General features: G+C 42.3%; 1 protein-coding gene across 3 annotated transcripts in view; it reads right to left on the reverse strand.

Moving 5' to 3' along the window:
• Positions 1-22,558, reverse strand: part of LOC126284213 (X-linked retinitis pigmentosa GTPase regulator-like) — a 277,559-nt gene that overhangs the window by 153,123 nt on the left and 101,878 nt on the right. For all 3 annotated transcript variants that reach the window (XM_049982982.1, XM_049982984.1, XM_049982983.1), the window contains one exon: positions 20,432-20,584. In XM_049982982.1, coding sequence (XP_049838939.1) covers positions 20,432-20,584 — 153 coding nt within the window. The remainder of the gene's footprint in view (positions 1-20,431; positions 20,585-22,558) is intronic.

Consider the following 22,558-nt stretch of genomic DNA (forward strand, 5'->3'; position numbering starts at 1 on the left):
ACTAATGAATTAGGGTGTTGTGGTTCCAGATTGTATTGATTAGAATTTTGAGGGTTAGGGGGGAATGGAGCTGGAAGTGGGAGATTGAGTAGATGGGAGAGACTGGGTCTGTGTGCAATGAGAGGAGGTTGAGGTTTGCTGGAAAGGTCGTGAAGGGTGAGTGCGTTGCCTTTCCGGAGGTGGGAAACCAGGAGATTGGATAGTTTTTTGAGGTGGAGGGTGGCATGCTGTTCTAATTTGCAGTTGGCCTGTAGGAGGATGTTCTGAACAGCCGGTGTGGATGTGGGAGAGGAAAGATTGAGGACTTTTTTTAAGGATAGGAGTTGACAGGTGTGTTCATTGGCTGAGTTGATGTGTAGGTGAAGGATTAGGCGGGTGAGGGCTACGGATTGTTCAGTTTGCAACTGGTATAGGGACTGCTGGAAAGAAGGGTTACAGCCAGAGATGGGAACTTTAACTAAGTGTGAGGCCTTTGGGGGTAATACCAAATGTCAGACAAGCTTGAGTAAATAAACCTCTTTGCCTTTACAAATGTCTGCTTGTGTCTGTGTATGTGCGGATGGATGTGTGTGTGTGTGTGTGTGTGTGTGTGTGTGTGTGTGTGTGTGTGTGCACGAGTGAATACCTGTCCTTTTTTCCCCCTAAGGTAAGTCTTTCCACTCCCGGGATTGGAATGACTCCTTATCCTCTCCCTTAAAAACCACATCATTTCGTCTTTCCCTATCCTTCTCTCTTTCCTGACGAAGCAACCGTTGATTGCGAAAGCTTGAATTTTGTGTGTCTATCGACATGCCAGCACTTTCGTTTGGTAAGTCACATCATGTGATTCTGTAACTTACCAAACGAAAGCGTTGGTACGTTGACAGAAACAATAACAAACACACACACAAATTCAAGCTTTTGCAACCCACGGTTGCTTCATCAGGAAAGAGGGAAGGAGAGGGAAAGACGAAAGGATGTGGGTTTTAAGGGAGAGGATAAGGAGTCATTCCAATCCCAGAAACGGAAAGACTTACCTTGGGGGGGAAAAAGGGACAGGAATACACTCATGTGCGCACGTGCGCGCGCGCACACACACACACACACACACACACACACACACACACACATACGTACATACATATCCATTCGCACATAACAGACACAAGCAGACATATGTAAAAGCAAAGAGTTTGGGTAGAGATGTCAGTCTAGGCGGAAGTACAGAGGCAAAGATGTTATTGAATGACAGGTGAGGTACGAGCAGCAGCAAGTTGAAATTAGCGGAGGTTGAGGCCTGGTGGGTAACAGAAAGAGAGGATATATTGAAGGGCAAGTTCCCATCTCCGGAGTTCTGGTAGGTTGGTGTCAGTTGGAAGTATACAGATAACCCAGACGGTGTAACACTGTGCCAAGATGTGCTGGCCGTGCACCAAGGCATGTTTAGCCACAGCGTGATCCTCATTACCAACACTGTCTGCCTGTGTCCGTTCATGCGAATGGACAGTTTGTTGCTGGTCATTCCCACATAGAACGCTTCACAGTGTAGGCAGGTCAGTTGGTAAATCACATGGGTGCTGTCACATGTGGCTCTGCCTTTGATAGTGTACACCTTCCGGGTTACAGGACTGGAGTAGTTGGTGGTGTGAGGGTGCATGGGACAGGTTTTACACCGGGGGGTGGTTACAAGGGTAGGAGCCATAGGGTAGGGAAGGTGGTTTGGGGATTTCATAGGGATGAACCAAGTGGTTACGAAGCTTAGGTGGATGATGGAAAGACACTCTTGGTGGAGTGGGGAGGATTTCATGAAGGATGGATCTCATTTCAGGGCAGGATTTGAGGAAGTCGTATCCCTGCTGGAAAGCCACATTCAGAGTCTGATCCAGTCCCGGAAAGTATCCTGGCACAAGTGGGGCACTTTTGGGGTTCTTCTGTGAGAGGTTCTGGGTTTGAGGGGATGAGGGGATGAGGAAGTGGCTCTGGTTAATTGCTTCTGTACCAGGTCAGGAGGGTAGTTGCGGGATGCGAATGGTGTTTTCAGGTTGTTGGTGTAATGGTTCAGGGATTCAGGACTGGAGCAGATTCGTTTGCCATGAAGACCTAGGCTGTAGGGAAGAGACCATTTGATATGGAATGGGTGGCAGCTGCCATAATGGAGGTACCGTTGCTTGTTGGTGGGTTTGATGTGGACAGATGTGTGAAGCTGGCCATTGGACAGATGGAGGTCAACGTCGAGGAAAGTAGCATGGGATTTGGAGTAGGACCAGGTGAATCTGATGGAACCAAAGGAGTTGAAGTTGGAGAGGAAATTCTGGAGTTGTTCTTCACTGTGAGTCCAGATCATGAAGATTTCATCAATAAATCAGTACCAAACTTTAGGTTGGCAGGACTGGGTAACCAAGAAGGCTTCCTCTAAGCGACCCATAAATAGGTTGGAGTACGAGGGGGCCATCCTGGTACCCATGGCTGTTCCCTTTAATTGTTGGTATGTCTGGCATTCAAAAGTGAAGAAGTTGTGAGTTAAGATGAAGCTGGCTAAGGTAATGAGGAAAGAGGTTTTAGGTGGGGTGACAGGTGATCGGCGTGAAAGGAAGTGCTCCATCGCAGAGAGGCCCTGGATGTGCGGGATATTTGTGTATAAGGAAGTGACATCAATGGTTTCCGGGGGTAACAAATTGGGTAAGAATTCCAGGCATTCGAGAAAGTGGTCGGTGTCTTTGATGAAGGATGGGAGACTGCATATAATGGGTTGAAGGTGTTGATCTACGTAGGCAGAGATACATTCTGTGGGGGCTTGGTAACCAGCTACAATGGGGCAGCCAGGATGATTGGGTTTTTGAATTTTAGGAAGCAGGTAGAAGGTAGGAGTGCGTGGAGTCGGTGGGGTCAGGAGGCTGACGGAGTCAGCTGAAAGGTTTTGTAGGGGGCCTAAGGTTCTGAGGATTCCTTGAAGCTCTGCCTGGACATCAGGAATGGGATTACCTTGGCAAACTTTGTATGTAGAGTTGTCTGAAAGCTGACGCAGTCCCTCAGCCACATACTCCCGACGATCAAGTACCATGGTCATGGAACCCTTGTCAGCCGGAAGAATGATGATGGATCGGTCAGCTTTCAGATCACGGATAGCCTGGGCTTCGGCTGTGGTGATGTTGGGAGTAGGATTAAGGTTTTTCAAGAAAGATTGAGAGGCAAGGCTGGAAGTGAGAAATTCCTGGAAGGTTTGGAGAGGGTGATTTTGAGGAAGAGGAGGTGGGTCCCGCTGTGATGGAGGATGGAGCTGTTGCAGGCAGGGTTCAATTTGGATAGTGTCCTGGGGAGTTGGATCATTAGGAGTGGGATCAGGATTATTTTTCCTCGTGGCAAAGTGATATTTCCAGCAGAGACTACGAGTGTAGGACAGTAAATCTTCGACAAGGGCAGTTTGGTTGAACCTGGGAGTGGGGCTGAAGGTGAGGCCTTTGGATAGGACAGAGGTTTCGGGTTGGGAGAGGGGTTTGGAGGAAAGGTTAACTACTGAATTAGGGTGTTGTGGTTCCAGATTGTGTTGACTAGAATTTTGAGGTGTTGGGGGGAGTGGAGCTGGAAGTGGGAGATTGAGTAGATGGGAGAGACTGGGTCTGTGTGCAATGAGAGGAGGTTGAGGTTTGCTGGAAAGGTTGTGGAGGGTGAGTGAGTTGCCTTTCCGGAGGTGGGAAACCAGGAGATTGGATAGTTTTTTGAGGTGGAGGATGGCATGTTGTTCTAATTTGCGGTTGGCCTGTAGGAGGATGCTATGTACAGCCGGTGTGGATGTGGGAGAGGAAAGATTGAGGACTATGATTTGGGATAGGAGTTGACGGGTGTGTTCATTGGCCGAGTCGATGTATAGGTGAAGGATTAGGCGGGTGAGGGCTATGGATTGTGCTGTTTGGAACTGGTATAAGGACTGATGGCAGGGTTCAATTTGGATAATGTCTTGGGGAGTTGGATCATTAGGAGTAGGATGGTTATTTTTCTTCGTGGAAAAGTGATATTTCCAGCAGAGAGTACGAGTGTAGGACAGTAACTCTTTGATGAGAGCTGTTTGGCTGAATCTGGGAGTAGGGCTGAAGGTGAGGCCTTTGGATAGGACAGAGGTATATATGGGGAGAGATAAAGGTGAACTGGAAAGCAACTGGAGATCTGGTGTGAAAAAAGTCGAAAAAGTGTTGGTTAAAGCTGAGCTATGTTGATCCTGTGGTGAACTTAGGTTGGTAAACAGTGATGTGCACAAAGGTTAGGTGGTTGTGTTGCCTCCAAAACACGTTAAAGGGTGGAGAAATTTGAGAAAATTTCGAAAAAACTGCGTGTAAATGTATTAAAAGGTGTGGTTTTGTGGTGGCAGATTATGAAAATGAGGCTAACAATTGTCTGACACAGAAATAATGACGTTAAAACATGTGGGAAGCGGCTAAAAATGACCCGTGATGTGGGAAAAACGGAAATGGATATAGCGAAAGTTGTTAGAACTAGCCGAAATGATTGTTCAATAGGTGAAAGGAACTGTTTGTGAACTGGGAGCGGTGGATGTTATACAAAAATGTTGGTATGTTGATAGAGACAATAAAAAACACACAACCACACATACAAATTTCGAACTTTCGCAACCCAAGGTTGCTTCATCAGAAAAAAGGGAACGAGAGAAGGAGAGGGAAAGATGAAAGGATGTGACTTTTAAGGGAGAGAGTAAGGAGTCATTTCAATTGGAATAACTCCTTACCCTCTCCCTTAAAACCCACATCCTTTCGTCTTTCCCTCTCCTTCCCTTTTTCCTGATGAAGCAACCTTGGGTTGCGAAAGCTTGAAATTTGTGTGTGTGTTTGTGTGTTTTTTATTGTCTCTATCAACATACCAACGCTTTCTGGTAAGTTACAGCATCTTTTGTTCGTCATCTCAGTGATAGTGACAGACTGGAGCTGAATTAACCTAGTCATTTCACAAGATATAGTTGTAATTTTCTGAACAATTCCCGTTTAATAAGTGACACCAACAGTGACTCTCATCGTTTACTTTGTGGGAAACTTGCTTCTTTCTACTCTAGGAGTGAATGCTCACATTCTTGTTACCTCACTGGATGTGCTACTGCATCTGTACCCAAATAGTCTAATCCCGCTGGGACAGTGTATCTGAAGTCAAATGGTTTTGCTCCTCCTCTACTGTCATTGAAAATGATTACAACAAAATTAAGTATAGGAATCCTACGAAACCGTAGAGTTCCTAATGTGGTGCTGTGCAGATGAAAACAGTAGTTTTTCACAATTCTCAGATAACAAATGGAATTTGTCAGTTTCCACTAATTGTGACTGCATTATTAACTGTTGGTCCACAGGCGCTTTTCTGTCATTTATTGTAACTGTTTTTTGAATGTTAGAGCTGGAAGAATAGAAAATATCAAATTTTCGTCATATGAATATTCAAATCCACCTTAAGTCTTCACGTCTTGAGCAACAGCAGAATATCTGTCAGAAAAGCTGACAACAAGAAGCCAGGCCATGCCGGTCTTTTGGTGGGTGTGCCAATGAAAGTGATCTCAGTAACAACACTGTGTAGCAAAGATAGGTTGCCAACTCAACCACTGGAGAAGCCCCAAAATTGTGAATTGCGTCTGGTGAATACACGTTTCAGGTTTTGGTCCAATTAAGACAATAAAACACAAATAATTGTCACAGTTATTAATTAATGAAGTTTTGTTTGCACTCAGTGCATCAATGTATTACAAGTAATTACACCCTAGCCCCTAAACCTAGTTACACAAATGCGAAAAAGACTCACCGACATATAATGAAGATATTCTGGCCCTTGCCACACAACTTTGAGATGAAGAGTCACTTCCGAGGTCACACACAGAACACGTCAGCTGGCACTCTTCCTAGCTGAAAGTTAGCAACAACACAGAATATGTTTGGCAACTCTGTGACTGACGAGTTACTTCCATGACGCCGCAGAACTATCCTGCTAACTTCATTTGATATTATCATGTCATTTCAACTGAATAATGTTTGTGATTTTCTCTTGAGATGTGATACAATGATATCGGTTAATGCTTTTGAGTCCATGGAAGTCGTTTCACACAGGAAATGCAACTACTCTCATCCCTTATGTTGTGATTTATCTGTCATAGTGAGTACTGCGAAAATAAGTAAGGACAGATGATGCACCACCTCGCTAGCTCCGAGGAAATGTGCTTGCCTGCCAGGTGCAAGCTGCTTTCGTTCACCTTTCGAGATTTGCTGAAAGCCAGATTTTTAATTCTTTTGTAGCAGAACTACAAGCAAGCAGATAGAAACTCAATAAGGAAATTGTAAGACAACATTGAACAAAACTCGTCTTGCTATTTTCAGTACCCCATAGTTTTAGGCCAAAAACCTTATAGTACTGCAAAATACATGATGCCACTTTTGTTTTCTGCCCATAGTATGGTAAAGAAATATATTTCATTGCTTCATTTTTCCCTACAATTACTTCATTTGCTCCCTTGTCTTTATATTTATTGGCAAATTCTTCATAAATTTTTTGAACAAAGGGTAGCGGATAATCATTAGATTTAGCTATGGAAAAAATAATATCTAACTCAGTTTTACAATCCTCTTCAGAAAGTGGGGTACAGAAAACATGATTAAATGGAAATCTGAAAAATGCCATTTTATGCTCATTAGGGTGGGTTGAATGATAGTTTATGATACAGTCAGTATATGTCTTTTTTAAAAATATGCCAAAATGAAGCCTTCCATCACTATTCCTTATGAATAGATCCAAAAAACTAATAACCCCATTTGTTTCAAGTTCATATGTGAACTTTATTTTCACATGTAAAGCACCATTCACAAGCAATAATGTATCATCAACGTACCTAACGTAAAAGACAATTTTCTTTGCCAACTCCACATTCTCATTTTACCATCTGGTCTCAAGGTGATTGATGAACACGTCAGTTAAAAAATTTTAGATCATTGTTTAGTAAAGTAAAAGTTTTACACCAGTCAGGGGTTTATAAAATACTTTGTCCAAGCTGTAAAGCATGTTACGTAGGTCATACTGGACGAAAAATTGAAATCAGATTTGCTGAACATGTCGCTGCTGACAGAAAGGACGCGGCTGATAGGTCAAATTTTGCAGCCCACATTATAAATAGTGGACATGAACTTCCTCGAATTGAGATGCAAGTGAGGTTATTACATAGAGCAGAAAAGGGAAATTATCTTGATTTACTAGAGGATATGGAGATCTTTTGTCATCATAGATCAGCTAGTGTGTGCCTTCTCAATGAGCAGGTGAATGTGAAGGGAGTTCATTTTTGGGAGCTCTTCGCCAAGCATTTGTTTGATGAGAATGGAAATGTTAGGACAAGGAAAGATGAGAGGGGGTGGAGGAGATATACAAGCACACTGCAAGAGCCCTTATAAGTTCTCAATTCATCCTATCGACCCTATCTTAATTTTCCCTTGTATGAAGTGTGCTAGCACTTTATTTCTCCATTTGGTCTTGTTTCTTTAATACATTTGTTTTGTTCATGTCCGTAATTTTCTTATCTCAACTTGATTTACTTTACATGTGCATTCAGCAATGTGGTGCCATCTGCCGAAAAAGAATCCGATCTTCCTGAATATCATTAACTGTACGCTAGATGGATGCCAACATCGTTTTACATTTTGGCATTATGATTAACTTTTGCTCTTCGATAATATGATAAACAATTTTTAATTTTTTTTAAAAAAGTTTTTAAAATTTTTTCTATGGTGTGCTTCTCACCTATGTTTGTTCCTTTTTACTAATTTGTACAATCGTTTTTTGGCGTATATAACTGTACTATGTGGTTGACAAAATCTTTGTTAATATATCCATTTTTTGTAAATATTTCATTATTTCATCATTATATTTTACCTCACTTTGTATGTAATTTCTTCTTCTCATTTTTATTTTAGCTGTATCTTTTTGCATAGAGGGCGGGTTTGCTTTGCAGCGCCCCCTTACGGTTTCTCGTTTCCACAGTCAATTCTCAATGTATCACTTTATGTTTGACCTCTGCTTAAGACAGTGTTACTACTCAGGGACATATTTGTTGAAAGGTAAATTTGTATGTGCGTTTTAAATGGTTTAATGCGTCTATATACATATAATTGGTTTTACGTTGTTTTATGTACATTTATTCCTTTGGTCGTTGTTATTAATTATTTTTATTCTTGTAGTTGCAGCACCAATGAAGGCTGTTAATCAGTTGAAATCGATTTGCAAAAGTAAATAAAGAAAGCATGATTTTGCAACTGGTTGCTGCTTATTTGGTAGTTTTGTGGTTTACGGACTCTGCAAACCTTCGAAACCACATGGAGCCAACCATTCACAATATCCTACTAATTCATATTAAAATAGGCACAATCGTCTTACAGACACTTGATGGTTTATTAACCTAGACTGCCATCGTGGTGTTTTGGTAGTAAGTTGAATTGAATTTGTATTAGTACAGTGAATATTTTAACTGTGTTTTCTGTTAGTTTATTGAACACAACAGTAATTGTCAAAGAGAAATTAATCAGCAACAATATATTCTTTCGCGATATCTAAAACAATCTGACAATGCTAAAGTAGTTTACAAATTCTACGCATGTAGAAACGTACTGGTTCTAACGATGCCATTAAACCAGTGTAGTTTGAAGAGCATTTTTGTCTAGAAATGAATTGTCTTGACGGTTGATCAATCAAGAGCAGGAAAGGCAAAATTTTAAGAGTATACGATCAGATGGACGAGTGTCTGACAGATGACTTTCCTATCAGGAAAATTGCCTGAGAGCTGACTTCCTTATCAGTCTCCAGGATAGTTTTGTTTGTCAAACCAACAGAGTGCGTTATTGTGCAGTAGCACAAGTGATGTAGTTTTGTCAATTGATTTTCTTACACTGCAACGAAAAGTGTCTTCAATTGTTGGCAACAAATTACAGCTGTAATGGGCACACCCTTGCAGAAGAATTTCTAGTGCAAAACACACTTTTGGAGCTATCAGATGGAAAATATTATGTTCACACAACTCTTTGCTCGAGTTTACGTTTTTTGATGGGGCTCAGCCTTTCATTTCTTCTTAGGAAGTTAACAATAAAGGCATCATATCTCGTCACCAGTAACAGTATTGCATAGGAATGCTCAATGAGTGACCTGATGACGTTCAAGCAAAACTATAATAATAGTCACTCCATTGATTTCATTTTACTTCAAATTAGAGGACCAGACTTCTGAACCTCGCCTGTTGAATACAAACATCGCATGATGGTTAAATGGTAATCCATCACTTATATGAGTAGTTGAGATTCCTTAATGTGGAAAATCATCCATGCAAGCATAATCTTTGTTGAAACAAGAATATCGTTTTCTGGTGTATTTTTCCTAAAAGCACGCACTCCACACACAGTACCAATCTTTTGAGCTGTTTCCACAGGTCAAATTAGAAAATGACAGTTGATACATACACTAACAACATTGCGCTGCATTCCACCTGGGCGGCACCTGATTTCAGGTGGTGGGTAGCGTCTGGCTGGTGGTCGGTAGCCAGCCACTGCAGCGTGAGGAAATGCTGGACTGTAAGCTGTTCTGATCGCGACACAACCAGGAGCTGTCCTGCGGAATTGTTTCTTGAAGTGTTTATTATTGTTGGTGGGTAGAATGTGAAGTGAAATATCTTCCATGTTCAACCAGACTTGTAGCTTTAGACAAGACCCGAAATGTGCTTAAAAAAAAAAAAAAAATAAATAAAATAAAATAAAAAAAAAAAGTACACACACACACACAGTTGGACGTGAACACGCAACTATAAGTTTAGAATGCACAATGATTACCACTAGACCACAGCCTTGCACAACCCAAGAAGAACTCAGAAGTAGACAACACTTCCTCCTGTCAGTGTTGCCAGATTGTGCAGATGGTCAGACTTAGCGCTGTCAGGGGTGGTCGGATTTACTGGCCACCTTAAATGAATTACTACTTTGAACCAGTCTCTGTGGCGGCCGGCCGGCGGTTAGTTTTTTGTCTAAGAGTGTACAATGCACCAGTACTTAGTCTATCTGAAATAAGTAAAATCTGTACTTACTTATGTAAAATCTGTGTTTGCTGTTGTATTCTGCACTCAGTAACAAGTTCGTGAACACGCTAGGAATATTTTGTTTTCAATAATTACCAAGAAATTGATCTAAACTTACTATGACAATTATTACAAAGTGTATTTTGCAGGTTACAAATTTATTTTCAGTAAATCGGCTAGCTATTTTTGAAAAACATAATTCTTAACAAAATTATATCTGCATCCACATTTGTGACACACTTTTGTCATTTCTGAAAATTTGTAAATTCTAATTGTCAAAGAGTGTTGTAAATCATATAAATACCAATAGTTTGCCTACAGCAGGACAGTTTGTTACCGACCATCAACCGCACAGCATATAGTACTCTGTTTACACAATCGGGAGGATTTGCAGCAAAGCTACACCTCAGGAATAAAGATCTACAAGTTATGTAAATTTCATAAACATTTTTGGTAACAACATATCATCTCTACATTAATGAGCAGTTCTGCATTTTTGAGTTCAATCAATTTATTGAAATTGTTGCATATCAGCTGGTGGAAGCCCATTTTTTAAATTCTTGAGATTCATGGGGTTATTGTGGCCACGAAACTTTTGGCATAAACCTTCAATTTTCGTAAGTTTGCAAATATTTTAATTATCAGCAATCCATACTACACACACCCTACACCATCCTGACTTCTTAGCCATCAGCCAGTTCTATTTTAGATGGCAGCTATCAAAATGTGAGTACTGTTGGTGGATGGCAGGTTTAAAAATAAAAAAATAAAGATGGTGGCCACTGAGTGACGTGCGTTTCTTCAGCTCGCGAGTTTTTCCGCTCATTGAAGGTGTTACAGAGAAGTGCGGCAGTCCACAACGTGTGCGTCCGACTAAACAAGTGTTACTTGCTGTGGTGTATTGTTCTCCGTTGATTACCACAAGTGATAAGTGATAAGTGAGTGAAAAATGGGAAGAGCACGAGTAAGCGGCAGCAGCTGAGGCTACAGGGGCGCAGGTAGTGCGGGCGCCCCGTCTCCGGTGGCAGGTGAGGCCTCGCTGCCCGACATCGGGGAGCTCGTCTGGTCCCAGGTGAGTGCGGCACTGCACAGCAAAGACATGCTAGACGTAATCGTGCAATCCATCATGGACTCTGTGACGGCCGCAGTCACGGACAAACTGCAAGAGTCTGTCGGGCGCAACAGCACCGAAATCCAGTCTCTTAGAAAGTCCCTGGCCGCACAAGAGAAAAATGCCGCCGACCTAGAAGCTAAACTGTGCACTGCCACCGATGAAATTAAGCAGTATCAGTGAAGGAACAGCTTGCGCTTGTTCGGGGTAGCGGAAAACGATCACGAAAACACCGACAACCTGGCCATTAGTCATGTGTGAGAAACTTGGCATGCAGATCGACGTGGCCGATATTGACAGAAGCCACCATGTTGGGCGCAGGATACCAGGTGCCATGAAACCCAGGCCCATAATAATTAAATTTGTGTCTTACCGGAAAAGAGCTGAAGTGTTTGCTCAGAAAAGAAAACTCGTCAAGAGTGGGGTTACCCTGAGGGAAGATCTGATGCACGAAAGACTAAAAGTTTTGAACACTGCGATCACACAGTTCGGCCTTCAAAATGTATGGACCCAGGATGGCAGGATCGTAGTCAAGACGGAGGGAGGGAGGAAAACGGTGACGAACATGTTCGAACTGAAAGACTGAGCGAAATCTCGCGAGACACAAAGTTTCATATTGTAATCTGTCTAATATAAGTTAATTTTTATTCTTTCTTTCCATTTTTTAGCTAAAATATTGCTCCGTTATTTCTATAAGTACCATAAGTGCTCTATTTAAAATCAGTCAATTGTTTCACATAAATATTGTTTCTTTATTTGTCTATCATAAGTGCTCATGTATATTCATATTGTCAGTCAAATGGGAATTAACATTCTCCATCAACAGGAATCTCCTTACAACTGCCTTTTTATATCTGTTATTTTCATCCTCGCCACTACCACTACTAGTACTATTATCTTTTTCGTAACCACTACTGCCACTTTCCATCTTTCTTTTCGCTCCCTTCTCCAATACTTCCAGCCTGTTTTTCACCTTTAGTCCACAGACGATTGAGTCAGTCACGACCTTGTGCACACCTGTAAATATGTCTTCCCCCGCGAAATCCAGCTATTGTCCCTATTCCGGCCAGCAGGTAAACGCTCGGTCCTACAGGCGGCCACAGTGGGATGGACCGGTTCCGGCAGTGGGCTCTTTGTGGCCCACACGAATGCGCAGTCGCTAACGGCTCACTTCGACGAGTTCTGTGACCTGTTCTGCCAATCGCTGTTCCATATTATCCTCGTCTCTGAAACTTGGTTTAAACCAAACACTTCTTCCGACGCTATCCGAATCACTGGTTACTCTCTCTTAAGGGCAGATCGTGAAACACGATGCGGGAGTAGTGTGGGTGCCTATGTTCGCTCTGATCTGACACCTACTGTACTATGCACATCAGATGCAAAGGGCAAAGGAGAAGCAGAGTTCTTGTTTTTCGAAATAAATACATCAAATCAGAAACTGCTAATTGGAGTAATCTATAAACCTCCAAACGTCGGTGCCATGTCCTCCTTTCAGTCTGCCCTGTCCTCACTCGTGACACAGTATGAACACATAATCATTATGGGCGACACAAACATCGACTTACAGTTAAAATCTCCTTCTGCAGAAAAACTAAGGCGACTGTTCCACTCCAATGATATGAGCTTAACACCGCTGGACCCAACTCATCACACGCCACACAATCATAGATGTAATAGCAACAAAGTGACCAGATAAAATAATCCGCGCCAATCAGACATCCGTTCCGGGATGCTCTGCTCATGATGTGATACTCTTAAATTACTCAATGCATACTACCACAGAAAAATCTCACCTGGTAACCTACAGAAACTTAAAAAATGTTAACCATGATGCTCCTCAAAAGGATTGCTCAGACATCCCCTGGCATGATATAAGCAATGAACCGACTTTAGACGGAAAAATTCGGCAATTATGTCACAAAATTATTGCACTGTATGATAAACATGCTCCTCAACACACTGACAAGGTAAAGAGAGCTCCCGCTCCATGGCTCACCACTGGATTACGCCAGTTAATGAATAAACGTGATGCTGCCTTCAAGCGTAACCCAACTCCCGAGGCGTACGAAGCTTTTAGGAAACTCTGAAACAGAACCAAGCAAAGTGTGAGGAATGCCAAAATCAGACATGCCCGCTCTGTCGTATGCGGCATATCAAAACCTGCTGTACTGTAGGAAAAGCTGCGCAGTTTCAGTATAGGGAAGTGAAGATCTGACGCTGTTTATCAAGCGTCTGCAGAAGAATTAAACGATTTCTTCTCAACAGCTGTAAACTGCCACGCAGCAACAAATTACTGGCCCCAAGGTATCAATCTCTCGAGAGACAAGTTTTTCCTAAAACATGTCACTACCGGCACAGTACATAAGGCAATTATGAGAATCTCTTCAGAGGTAGTAGGAAATGATGGAGTGAGCATTGGCATGATTAAGAACACTATTATTCCAGTTATCACAGACATCTTCAACCTGTCTCTTGTCAGTAGTACATATCCTACTGAGTGGAAGCAAAGTTTAATTCAACCTATACCCAAGACTGAGAACCCTAAGTCGCCATGTGACTGCAGGCCTATCAGCATACTACCTGCAATATCTAAAGCCCTAGAATACATCATCCATGAACATCTGACGGATTACCTCAAAACTCATAACATCCATGACGAATATCAGTCAGGCTTTCAAAAGCAACATAGTACAGCAACTACATTAATCAAAGTAACTGATGACATTAAACATGCTATGGACAGACGTGAAGCTACTATCCTAACACTGCTTGACTTTAGCAAGGCTTTTGACACAGTTGACTTTGATATATTACTAATTAAAATGAACCAATGAAACAGCTGAATTTCTCAAACAGCGCAATACACTGGTTCGACAGCTACCTCAAAAACAGAAGTCAACAAGTCATTTGTGGGTCGGAAAAGTAATCATGGAAAAACGTGCGCTCTGGAGTTCCCCAAGGCTCCGTCCTTGGTCCATTACTCTTCTCACTGTACATTAATGATATTTCTTCAGTGACTCACTCCTGCAACTACCATCTATATGCAGACGACATCCAACTGTACATAAGTGCAAGCCCCAAGAACATTGCTGACACAGTAGTGAGTATGAACGCAGATCTTTGCTGTTTCTCGATGGGCACAGAACCTAGGTCTGAAACTAAACCCCAAGAAATCCCAGGTCATACTTATATCTCATCCAAAGTTAATCAGCCGGTACTTTCGAGAAACAGTCCTTCAAATAATCCTCAATGGTACCCAACTACCATACCAAAAAACAGTAAAAGGCCTTGGAATAATCTTGGATGAACACCTAAACTGGGAAGAACAAACAGTCACAGCTTGTCGGAAATCGCTCTCCTCCCTACATGCAATTCAAAAATTTAGAAAAATATTTCCAACCCATGTTAAACAAAAATTAGTCCAAACACTAGTCTTGCCTAATCTTTACTACTGTGATGTAGTTCAACACGGCACAAATAGTGAAAGTTCTAGATGCCTTGAGCTGGTGATGATGCTTGCGTTAGACATGTGTGCAATATTCGGTTGTATGATTATATCAGTCCTTCATACTCCCAGCTAGGTTGGATACGCCCACATAAGGCACGCGATCTCCACATGATGTGCTTACTTCATCGATTTCTTAGCCACTGGTGCCCCCAATACTTATCTTCTCACATTAAACACCTATAATCATTCCACAATCGCAATACCAGATCGGATACATCTAGCATCTTGGCTGTACCCTTACATAACACAAAATCTTTCTCCGTGTCATTCTCCATCTCAGCCATACGACTATGGAACGCGCTCCCCTGTGATCTGCGTCTTATCCAGAACCACTCAGCATTCAAGAGGGAAATCAAAACTTACATATTAGGGACGGTGTAGCCACCATTGTTGTGCCCCTCTCATCTCTTTCTTTCTCCTCTCCATCACAGCTTAGAATTTTACCATTCTATTTCTCTTCCTCTAACCTATCTACCTCTTATATATTTCTTTCACCTCATTCTATCGTCTTATGTCTCTGCTCGATGAGAATAACTCACAAGCTGCAAGAACATAATGAGAAAATTCCCAACTAACAATAGGACTGACATTCACAAAAGAAAAGTATGTTTACTTTCATATACATAGTCATCATCATCATCATCATTATTATTATTATCATTATTATTCTTGATTGTTATAATTATTTTTTGATTGTTATAATTATCATTGTACTACTGTTATAATCTCTATTTTTTTTCTTTAACGTCAATACTGGATAATACGTTATATGTCCTTAATGTTCCGTAGAAACTGTAACTTGTTCAATCTGAGTATGCCTGGTTAGGTGTAAGAGAGGGCCTGAAGGCCCTAATCTTGCCAGGTAAAATAAATGCATAAATAAATAAATAATGTATGGTTCACAGTGAGGGCTATTCGGATTCTCCCCTCCACCACCAGCTTTTCTGAATTGCACAGATGGGAGTTACCCTTACAACACATTCTCTGCTACTAAAACTATCCCAGCATCAACCTATAGTAACCTACAGTCCTCACACCCTCCTCCCACTATTTTCTGTCCCCTCTGCACTACCACCTCCTCCTGTTCACGTCTTCTTAACCTCATTGTATGTTGCCCTCTGCCAATGTATGCGCCTGCCTCTCTGCTTCTCTGTTCCTCTCCTTTTCCACTGCCCCCCCCCCCCCCCCCTACCTCCCTGCCCCCCAACACTGCATCTAGCAGTGTTATAATGCCTCCATGTAGTTCCTGCACACACACTGCCGGACAGCAATCTTCCCTCTCCACACCCATTCCCTGCTATTGCTCACCCTTCCTCACCCCATTCCAGATTGCTGCATTCATTCAATGTAACAGTTGCTTTCTGATCCATGCTGCTGAATATGGTGGCCATGTGTGCATGAGGTGTGCTTGCTTGTATGAGTGTGATTTCCCTTCCTGAAGAAGGGTTTTCATTGGGCCTGTTTGCAACTCAACATGTCATCTTTTCAGTGTGTAGAAATCTCTTCTTTTCCTTATATCAAAAAATTAATTATAATGCATTTTGAGAAGGTGAATTACAAAATATGTTATCATAAAGGAAGTTTTTTCTTAATATGATGAAGACAGCACTACTTCTGCACTTCATAATATGTCTTTGAATATGTTTAAATAAGGGCATTATTATTTCATTTTTTAATTATATTTTAAGGATTTGCATAAATATTTATATTATCTACAATTTCAACTCTGACCTATTCATTCTGTCAGTACGCCTTACTCTGAGAAAAGTTCATGCGAGTCTGTTTCTCCCAGAATGCCAGGTATTTAAACCAAGTTCCCATTTACTTATGGACAGCTGGTAATGACACCAGAAAATAATTAGTGATGTTTTTTGTAGCTGACATTCACAAGATGTGAAGGACATTCTACCAAGCCAAGACATGAAAGGGTTCACACTCATGCAATGGGCATTCTACTAAGCAAAGATGTGAAAAGGACTATTAACAAGTAATGAGATGATGTAACACCATGGGCATGGAAAAGAAAAAGTGAGGTGCATAAAGGTTTGGTATTTGTACCATTCTTTTAAAGTGAAAACAACGTACCTGTTCTCATCTGCTATTAAAACAATGATAAATGATATAAATACACACAATGAGACATTGTGTGCCAAATACAAGGAACTTTTGGTATGAAAAACTTCAACACTAAAAGTATTCATATCTAGTAATGATCAATTAGTTAACTAACCATTTTCTTATGCCATTTGGAAATGTGTACAATATTGTGAAAATGATATATTGCTTCTCACTGTAAAGATGACACCTTGAGTTAAAACAGGCACAATAAAAAGACTATTACACACTGAGCTTTCAGCCAAAGCATTCTTCAGAAAAGAAAACACACACACACACACACACACACACACACACACACACACACACAAAGCAAGCACACTTCACACACCCATTACCACTATCTCCAATCGCTCTGGTCTGAATGCAATTGTGTCACCTAGAATGCAAGTAACAATGCAGAGTGGGGGGGGGGGGGGGGTGGATAGCTGGTATGGGTGGGGGGAAGCAGACAACATTAACTGGTGGATCGCGCGTGCTCGTGGTACCCAGTCAAGACTACCAGGCAGGATGCAGGAATACTGTGGGAAGGGGGGTGGCGGGGGGGGGGGGGGGGGGGGAGCCCTGTGCAATTATTGCAGCAGAGCTGGTATACGACATGGCTGCTTTTGCAGGTGGTCTGACCTCTGATGGGGTATGATAAGTGCATGACACACTGGAACAGGAAGTGATCAAGTCTTGCCCCTGGGTCTTCTGTAGAGATATGATCCTTGTGGCAAGGGGCTGGGATTGGGAGTGGCATAGTAATGGACTAGCATATTGTGGAGGCTGGGTGGGTGACAGAACAACATTTTGGAGGGGTGGAAAGTATCTTGGGTAGGATGTCCTTCATTTCAGGGCATGATGACAAATAATCAATACACTGGCAAAGGGGGCACTCCATTGTAGCTGGTTTTAGAGGCTGCTGGGAGGACTGGGAGTGTGTGGGGATATGGCACGGGAAATTTATACATTATTTACATATTTTTATGTTTTTTTTAACCTCCACCATGAATCTTTGCTCCTTGCATCTGCATTAAAACAGAAAAGTTTCTTTATCCCTAGCCAGAGCCCAGTCCCACATAGTGTTCCTGCATTGTTGCTTGGCTCATGGAATCCTCCCAAATTGTCTTACCATCAAATTACCCATCTCCAGCTGCAGCCACTCCAGTGGAAACACTTTTTCACCACCAACCCCAGCAATCAGAGTCAACCTCTGACCAATGTTGACCCCTGCCTGACTCAATTCACTCCTCCATCCAACTGTGATTTACCCTCACTGCCCCCATATCAATTCCTGTTAACTTTCCAGAATTTCTTAACCTTGAACTTGCACCATAAATCCTTCAATACGCAATCTAACCTTATATCCACAGAAGGCACCACAATCCACCACCTAAAAACTGATCTTAAGCTTATAATCCTATCTGCTGACAAAGGCTCCACCGTACGGATTGCCTGGCACAAGGACTCCACCAGCTGTCAGATTCATGCACCTACATACCTTGCCACAGCGACCCCATTTCAGAAATCTAACAGGATCTCCAGTCACTCTTCAAATCCTTAGGCCCATCCCAGAACCTCTCCACGGAGTCCATCTCTCTTCTCATGCTTATCACTCCCCGCACTCCTACCTTCTACATACGTCCTAAAGACCATAGACCCAACCAATCAGGATGCACCATTGTGGTGGTTAATGTGCCCCCACTGTGTTCTCATAGACCAACACCTTCAGCATATCACCCGCAACCTATCCTCCTACATAAAAGATACCAACCATTTCCCCCACTAACTCTCCACAGTTCCTGTTCCTTTACAACATCATGCCTTGCTCATCACTATTGATGCCACCTCTCTTTACACTAACATTCACATGGTTCACATTCACTGACAACATCTTTGTGATATGGATCAAGGGTGAGGACACACTACCCACCTTCTCCGCCATTCATTTCACCTAGTCCTCCATGCCCATGGCCTTGCCTCTGATGAACACTACCTTTACCAACGTCCAACAAATTCCAAAGCTACAACAACCTCCTTTCTAGTTACTATGAACAATTATGACCTCATCCATAATTACTTCTCCTTTGAAGGCATCATCTACCAATAAATCCGAGGTATGGTTACAACCACCCGCATGGCACTATCATAAGCCAATCTATTCATGGGCCATCTAGAGAACACCTAGAATCCTAAACCCCTCACCTGATTCAGATTCACTGACGACATCTTCGTGATCTGGATCAAGGGTGAGGACGCACTATCCACCTTCTCCCCCATTCACTTCACCTAGTCCTCCTCAACCCAACAAACCACCTTTTTGGATGATGACCATCATCTCAAAGATGGCTGCATCAGTTCCTCCATCCATATCAAACCCATTAGCCACCAGCAATACCTCCATTTCAACAGCTGTCACCCATTCCATACCAAGAAGTCCCTTCCATACAGGCTAGCCACCTGTGGCCTTTGCATCTGTAGTGTGAGCAGTTCTTCTTGAAATATACCGAGGGTCTCACTGACACCTTCACAGACTGTAATTACCCTCCCAACCTCGTACAAAAACAGATCTCCAGTGCCTTATCTCTCCAGTTACCTATCTGGTCCCAAAGTCCCACCGTCCAGCCACAGAGGAGCATTTCTCTTCTGACCCAGGAATGGAGCAACCAAATCACATTTTCTGCCAGTGTTTCTCACTGTGCCCTGAAATGAGGAATGCCCTATCCCCTATCCTTCCCGCACTTCACACAGCGATATTCCACTGGCCACCAAATCTACACAATATCCTTGTCCACCCCACTAAAAGCCCACTCCCAGCCCCTTGCCTCATATCCCTGAGATAGACCTCGGCATACGACCATTCACACACATCATTCCAAAACATCTACTCCAGTCCAGCCACAAGCATCACCTATCTCTTATCCCATCAAAGGCAACACCACCTGTGAAACCACTCATGTGATCTACAAGCCAAGCTGCAACCACTTTGCTGCATTCTACATCGACAGGACAACCAACAAACTGTATGTCAGCATGAATGGCCACCAACAAACTGTGGCCAAGAAACAGCTGGACAACCCAGTTTGCTGAGTATGCACCCGATATGACTTTCTTGATTTCCATGACTGCTTCACAGCCTGTGAAATGTGGATCCTTTCTACCAACGCCAGCTTTTCTAAACTACAACGTATCCAACATTCCCACAACCCTCCTGCACTCAACCTTCATTACTCATTGTCCTTTACCCAGCTATTACTTTCCTGTTCCCATTTCAGCACTACACAGTCCTCTATTCCACCAACACACCCACAATCCTTTTACTTTTCCATGATGTTTGCTTTGTTTGTCATTGCCTGCTTTGCATCAATGCCGCTAGCACTCTGGACTACTGTAAGTTCCTTGTTGACTAAGCAGTTCAACATTGCTCTGTAGCCTCATGCTATGCTCAGCATTAGATACCTCTCCCTCTGCTGCCATTAGCAGCCAATACTGTTGTTGTAAGGTAGACAAATGTGGGATGTCAAATGCCACAAACATCATTGACCTTTGTGACTTCAATATCACAGGATTCCTTGTATGTCTACTCCAGACAGAAGGCAGAAATTTTTCTATCTCCTTCAACAACAGTGGGCCATTGATTCTAAAGAAATGATACCTGTTATGAAAGCTGAGTGATAGTAACCGCAGCTGACTTGAGAGACTTTCTGACCAAGAGGTAGCAAAGTTGGTATACGAACACAGCTGTCCGAGGTTGTCAATCCTAGTTGTCCATCAGCATTATTACCCCACACGTACACGTCTCCAGCATCTGAAACATAGCAGGCACGAATTATTGCATCACATGGAAGGCAAATGAGTAACTTATTTTTGTATGGCTCAAGCAGCAGCAACACAGCTAATTTTAGCAACGAAACAAATGAACACTAGAAGGGCAATTCAGGCACACCATGTCTTACAGCACCACACAATCTAACAGTACACGTAACTGATTACCTACAGCCACATCTTTTTGTTTGGGCTCAAGACACTGACAGATTTCTTTCCCCTTTTTCTTCTTTTTCATTATATTCAGAAAATGGAACATAGCTTCTTGAAGTCAAGATTCCTTAAATCTTTTTATTTTACTGTCCACTATAGTTCTAGGAATAATGGTTACTCCATGTACCTTAGAGTGGTCTATGCTGACTGGTGTAGAACTGAATTTAGCATACTACTGAAACTGAATCTGTAGAGCAGATTTAAAAAAAAATTACCCAACTAAACTGTCAGATCAGAGTTTTACTGCAACACACACATTCCGCAGGACTATAATCTATGAGGGTCATTCTAAAAACAATACCTCCTACTTTTTTGTGGTGACTTTGGATATCCATGCCAGGTGTCACTGGTGTTGGGCTAATGTTTGAACCTTCCTCTTTCATTTCCAGAATGTTCTGTTGTTCTGCAGTAGTTAGCATCAACAGAGGAGTGCTCCAAAATGGAGTCTGATATGGATGCATGTATAAAACAGCAATGTAAGATTGAAGTCCTCAGTGATGAAGAAATTACGCAGAGTGAACTCCATTGATGCTTGGTAAAGGTGTATGGAGACGATACAATACACGTGATCAATGTGAGGCTATGGATACGACACATTCCAGGTGGTAAAAGGGTGTGCATGACAAGCCATGGCCCAGTCAACCCTGCACAGCTATCATCTCTCGCAATGAAGAGCGCCTTGATCAACTCATCCATGCAGATAATGACCAGAGAATTGTGTGCAAAGCTGAATGTTGGCATAATACCTTGGAAACAATGTTGGAAAATCTTGGTTATCGAAAAGTCTGTGCGAGATGGGTCCCGTGGATGCTTACAGAAGAACAAAAAAACTCATCAAATGAAAATCTGTTGGAACCTGCTGGACTAATACAAAGCTGAAGGTGACAATTTTCTGAATAGTGCCGTCACTGGAGACGAGATGTTTCACCTCTAAGAGCCGGAATCAAAAAGGCAGTCCATGGAATGGCAACATGTGAATTCTCTGCCAAAGAAGGAATTCAAGACACAGCCATCTCCAGGCAAAGCGTGGTGCACAGTCTTCCGGGACAGCTGGGATGTGGTTCTTTTGGATGTCCTGGAGCCTGGAGAAACTGTCAATTCAGTGTGCTACAAGATGACACTGACTAAGTAGAAAGCCCAAATTTCCAGGATAAAGCCAGAGAAGAAGACCAACTTTCACCTGCAACATGATAATGCCAGGCCCCACACTAGTTTTGCGACCATGCAACTAATTGCAAAATTCAACTGGACTACCTAACCACATCCACTGTACAGTGACAGACAGTCTCTCAGCTGAGCTGTAACACCTTACAAATATATTTCACCAAAATGAGTACAGCAAAGCTTAGATTACAAGTGCTCTGAATTAAATAAATGATACAGACTTTCACAAAGAACACGTAGATCAAGAGGGAGAGAAACTCAACTTTATCCCCTATGTTGGGCCTCTCTCGGCCGAAATTATGAGAATCCTTGGGAAAAACATCATATATCTTTCAATCTCCATAAAAAGTGAAAGATATGCTTGGTAAAATCCTAACTAAAACTGCAAATATCTGGTGTATAAAGCATCCCTTGCAAGTGTGACTACCAATACATCAGGCAAACACAGCACTAGATCTAACAATGTTGTGTGGAAAACATCAGACGTGTACGTCTGGGGCATAAAGATAAACCAGCAGTCGCATAACGTAGCCTCAATGAGGGACATACATTGGAATGTGAGAAAACAAAAATGCTGTGC

This window comes from Schistocerca gregaria, chromosome 8, assembly GCF_023897955.1.
Source record: "Schistocerca gregaria isolate iqSchGreg1 chromosome 8, iqSchGreg1.2, whole genome shotgun sequence".
In the NCBI taxonomy this organism is placed as follows: domain Eukaryota; kingdom Metazoa; phylum Arthropoda; class Insecta; order Orthoptera; family Acrididae; genus Schistocerca; species Schistocerca gregaria.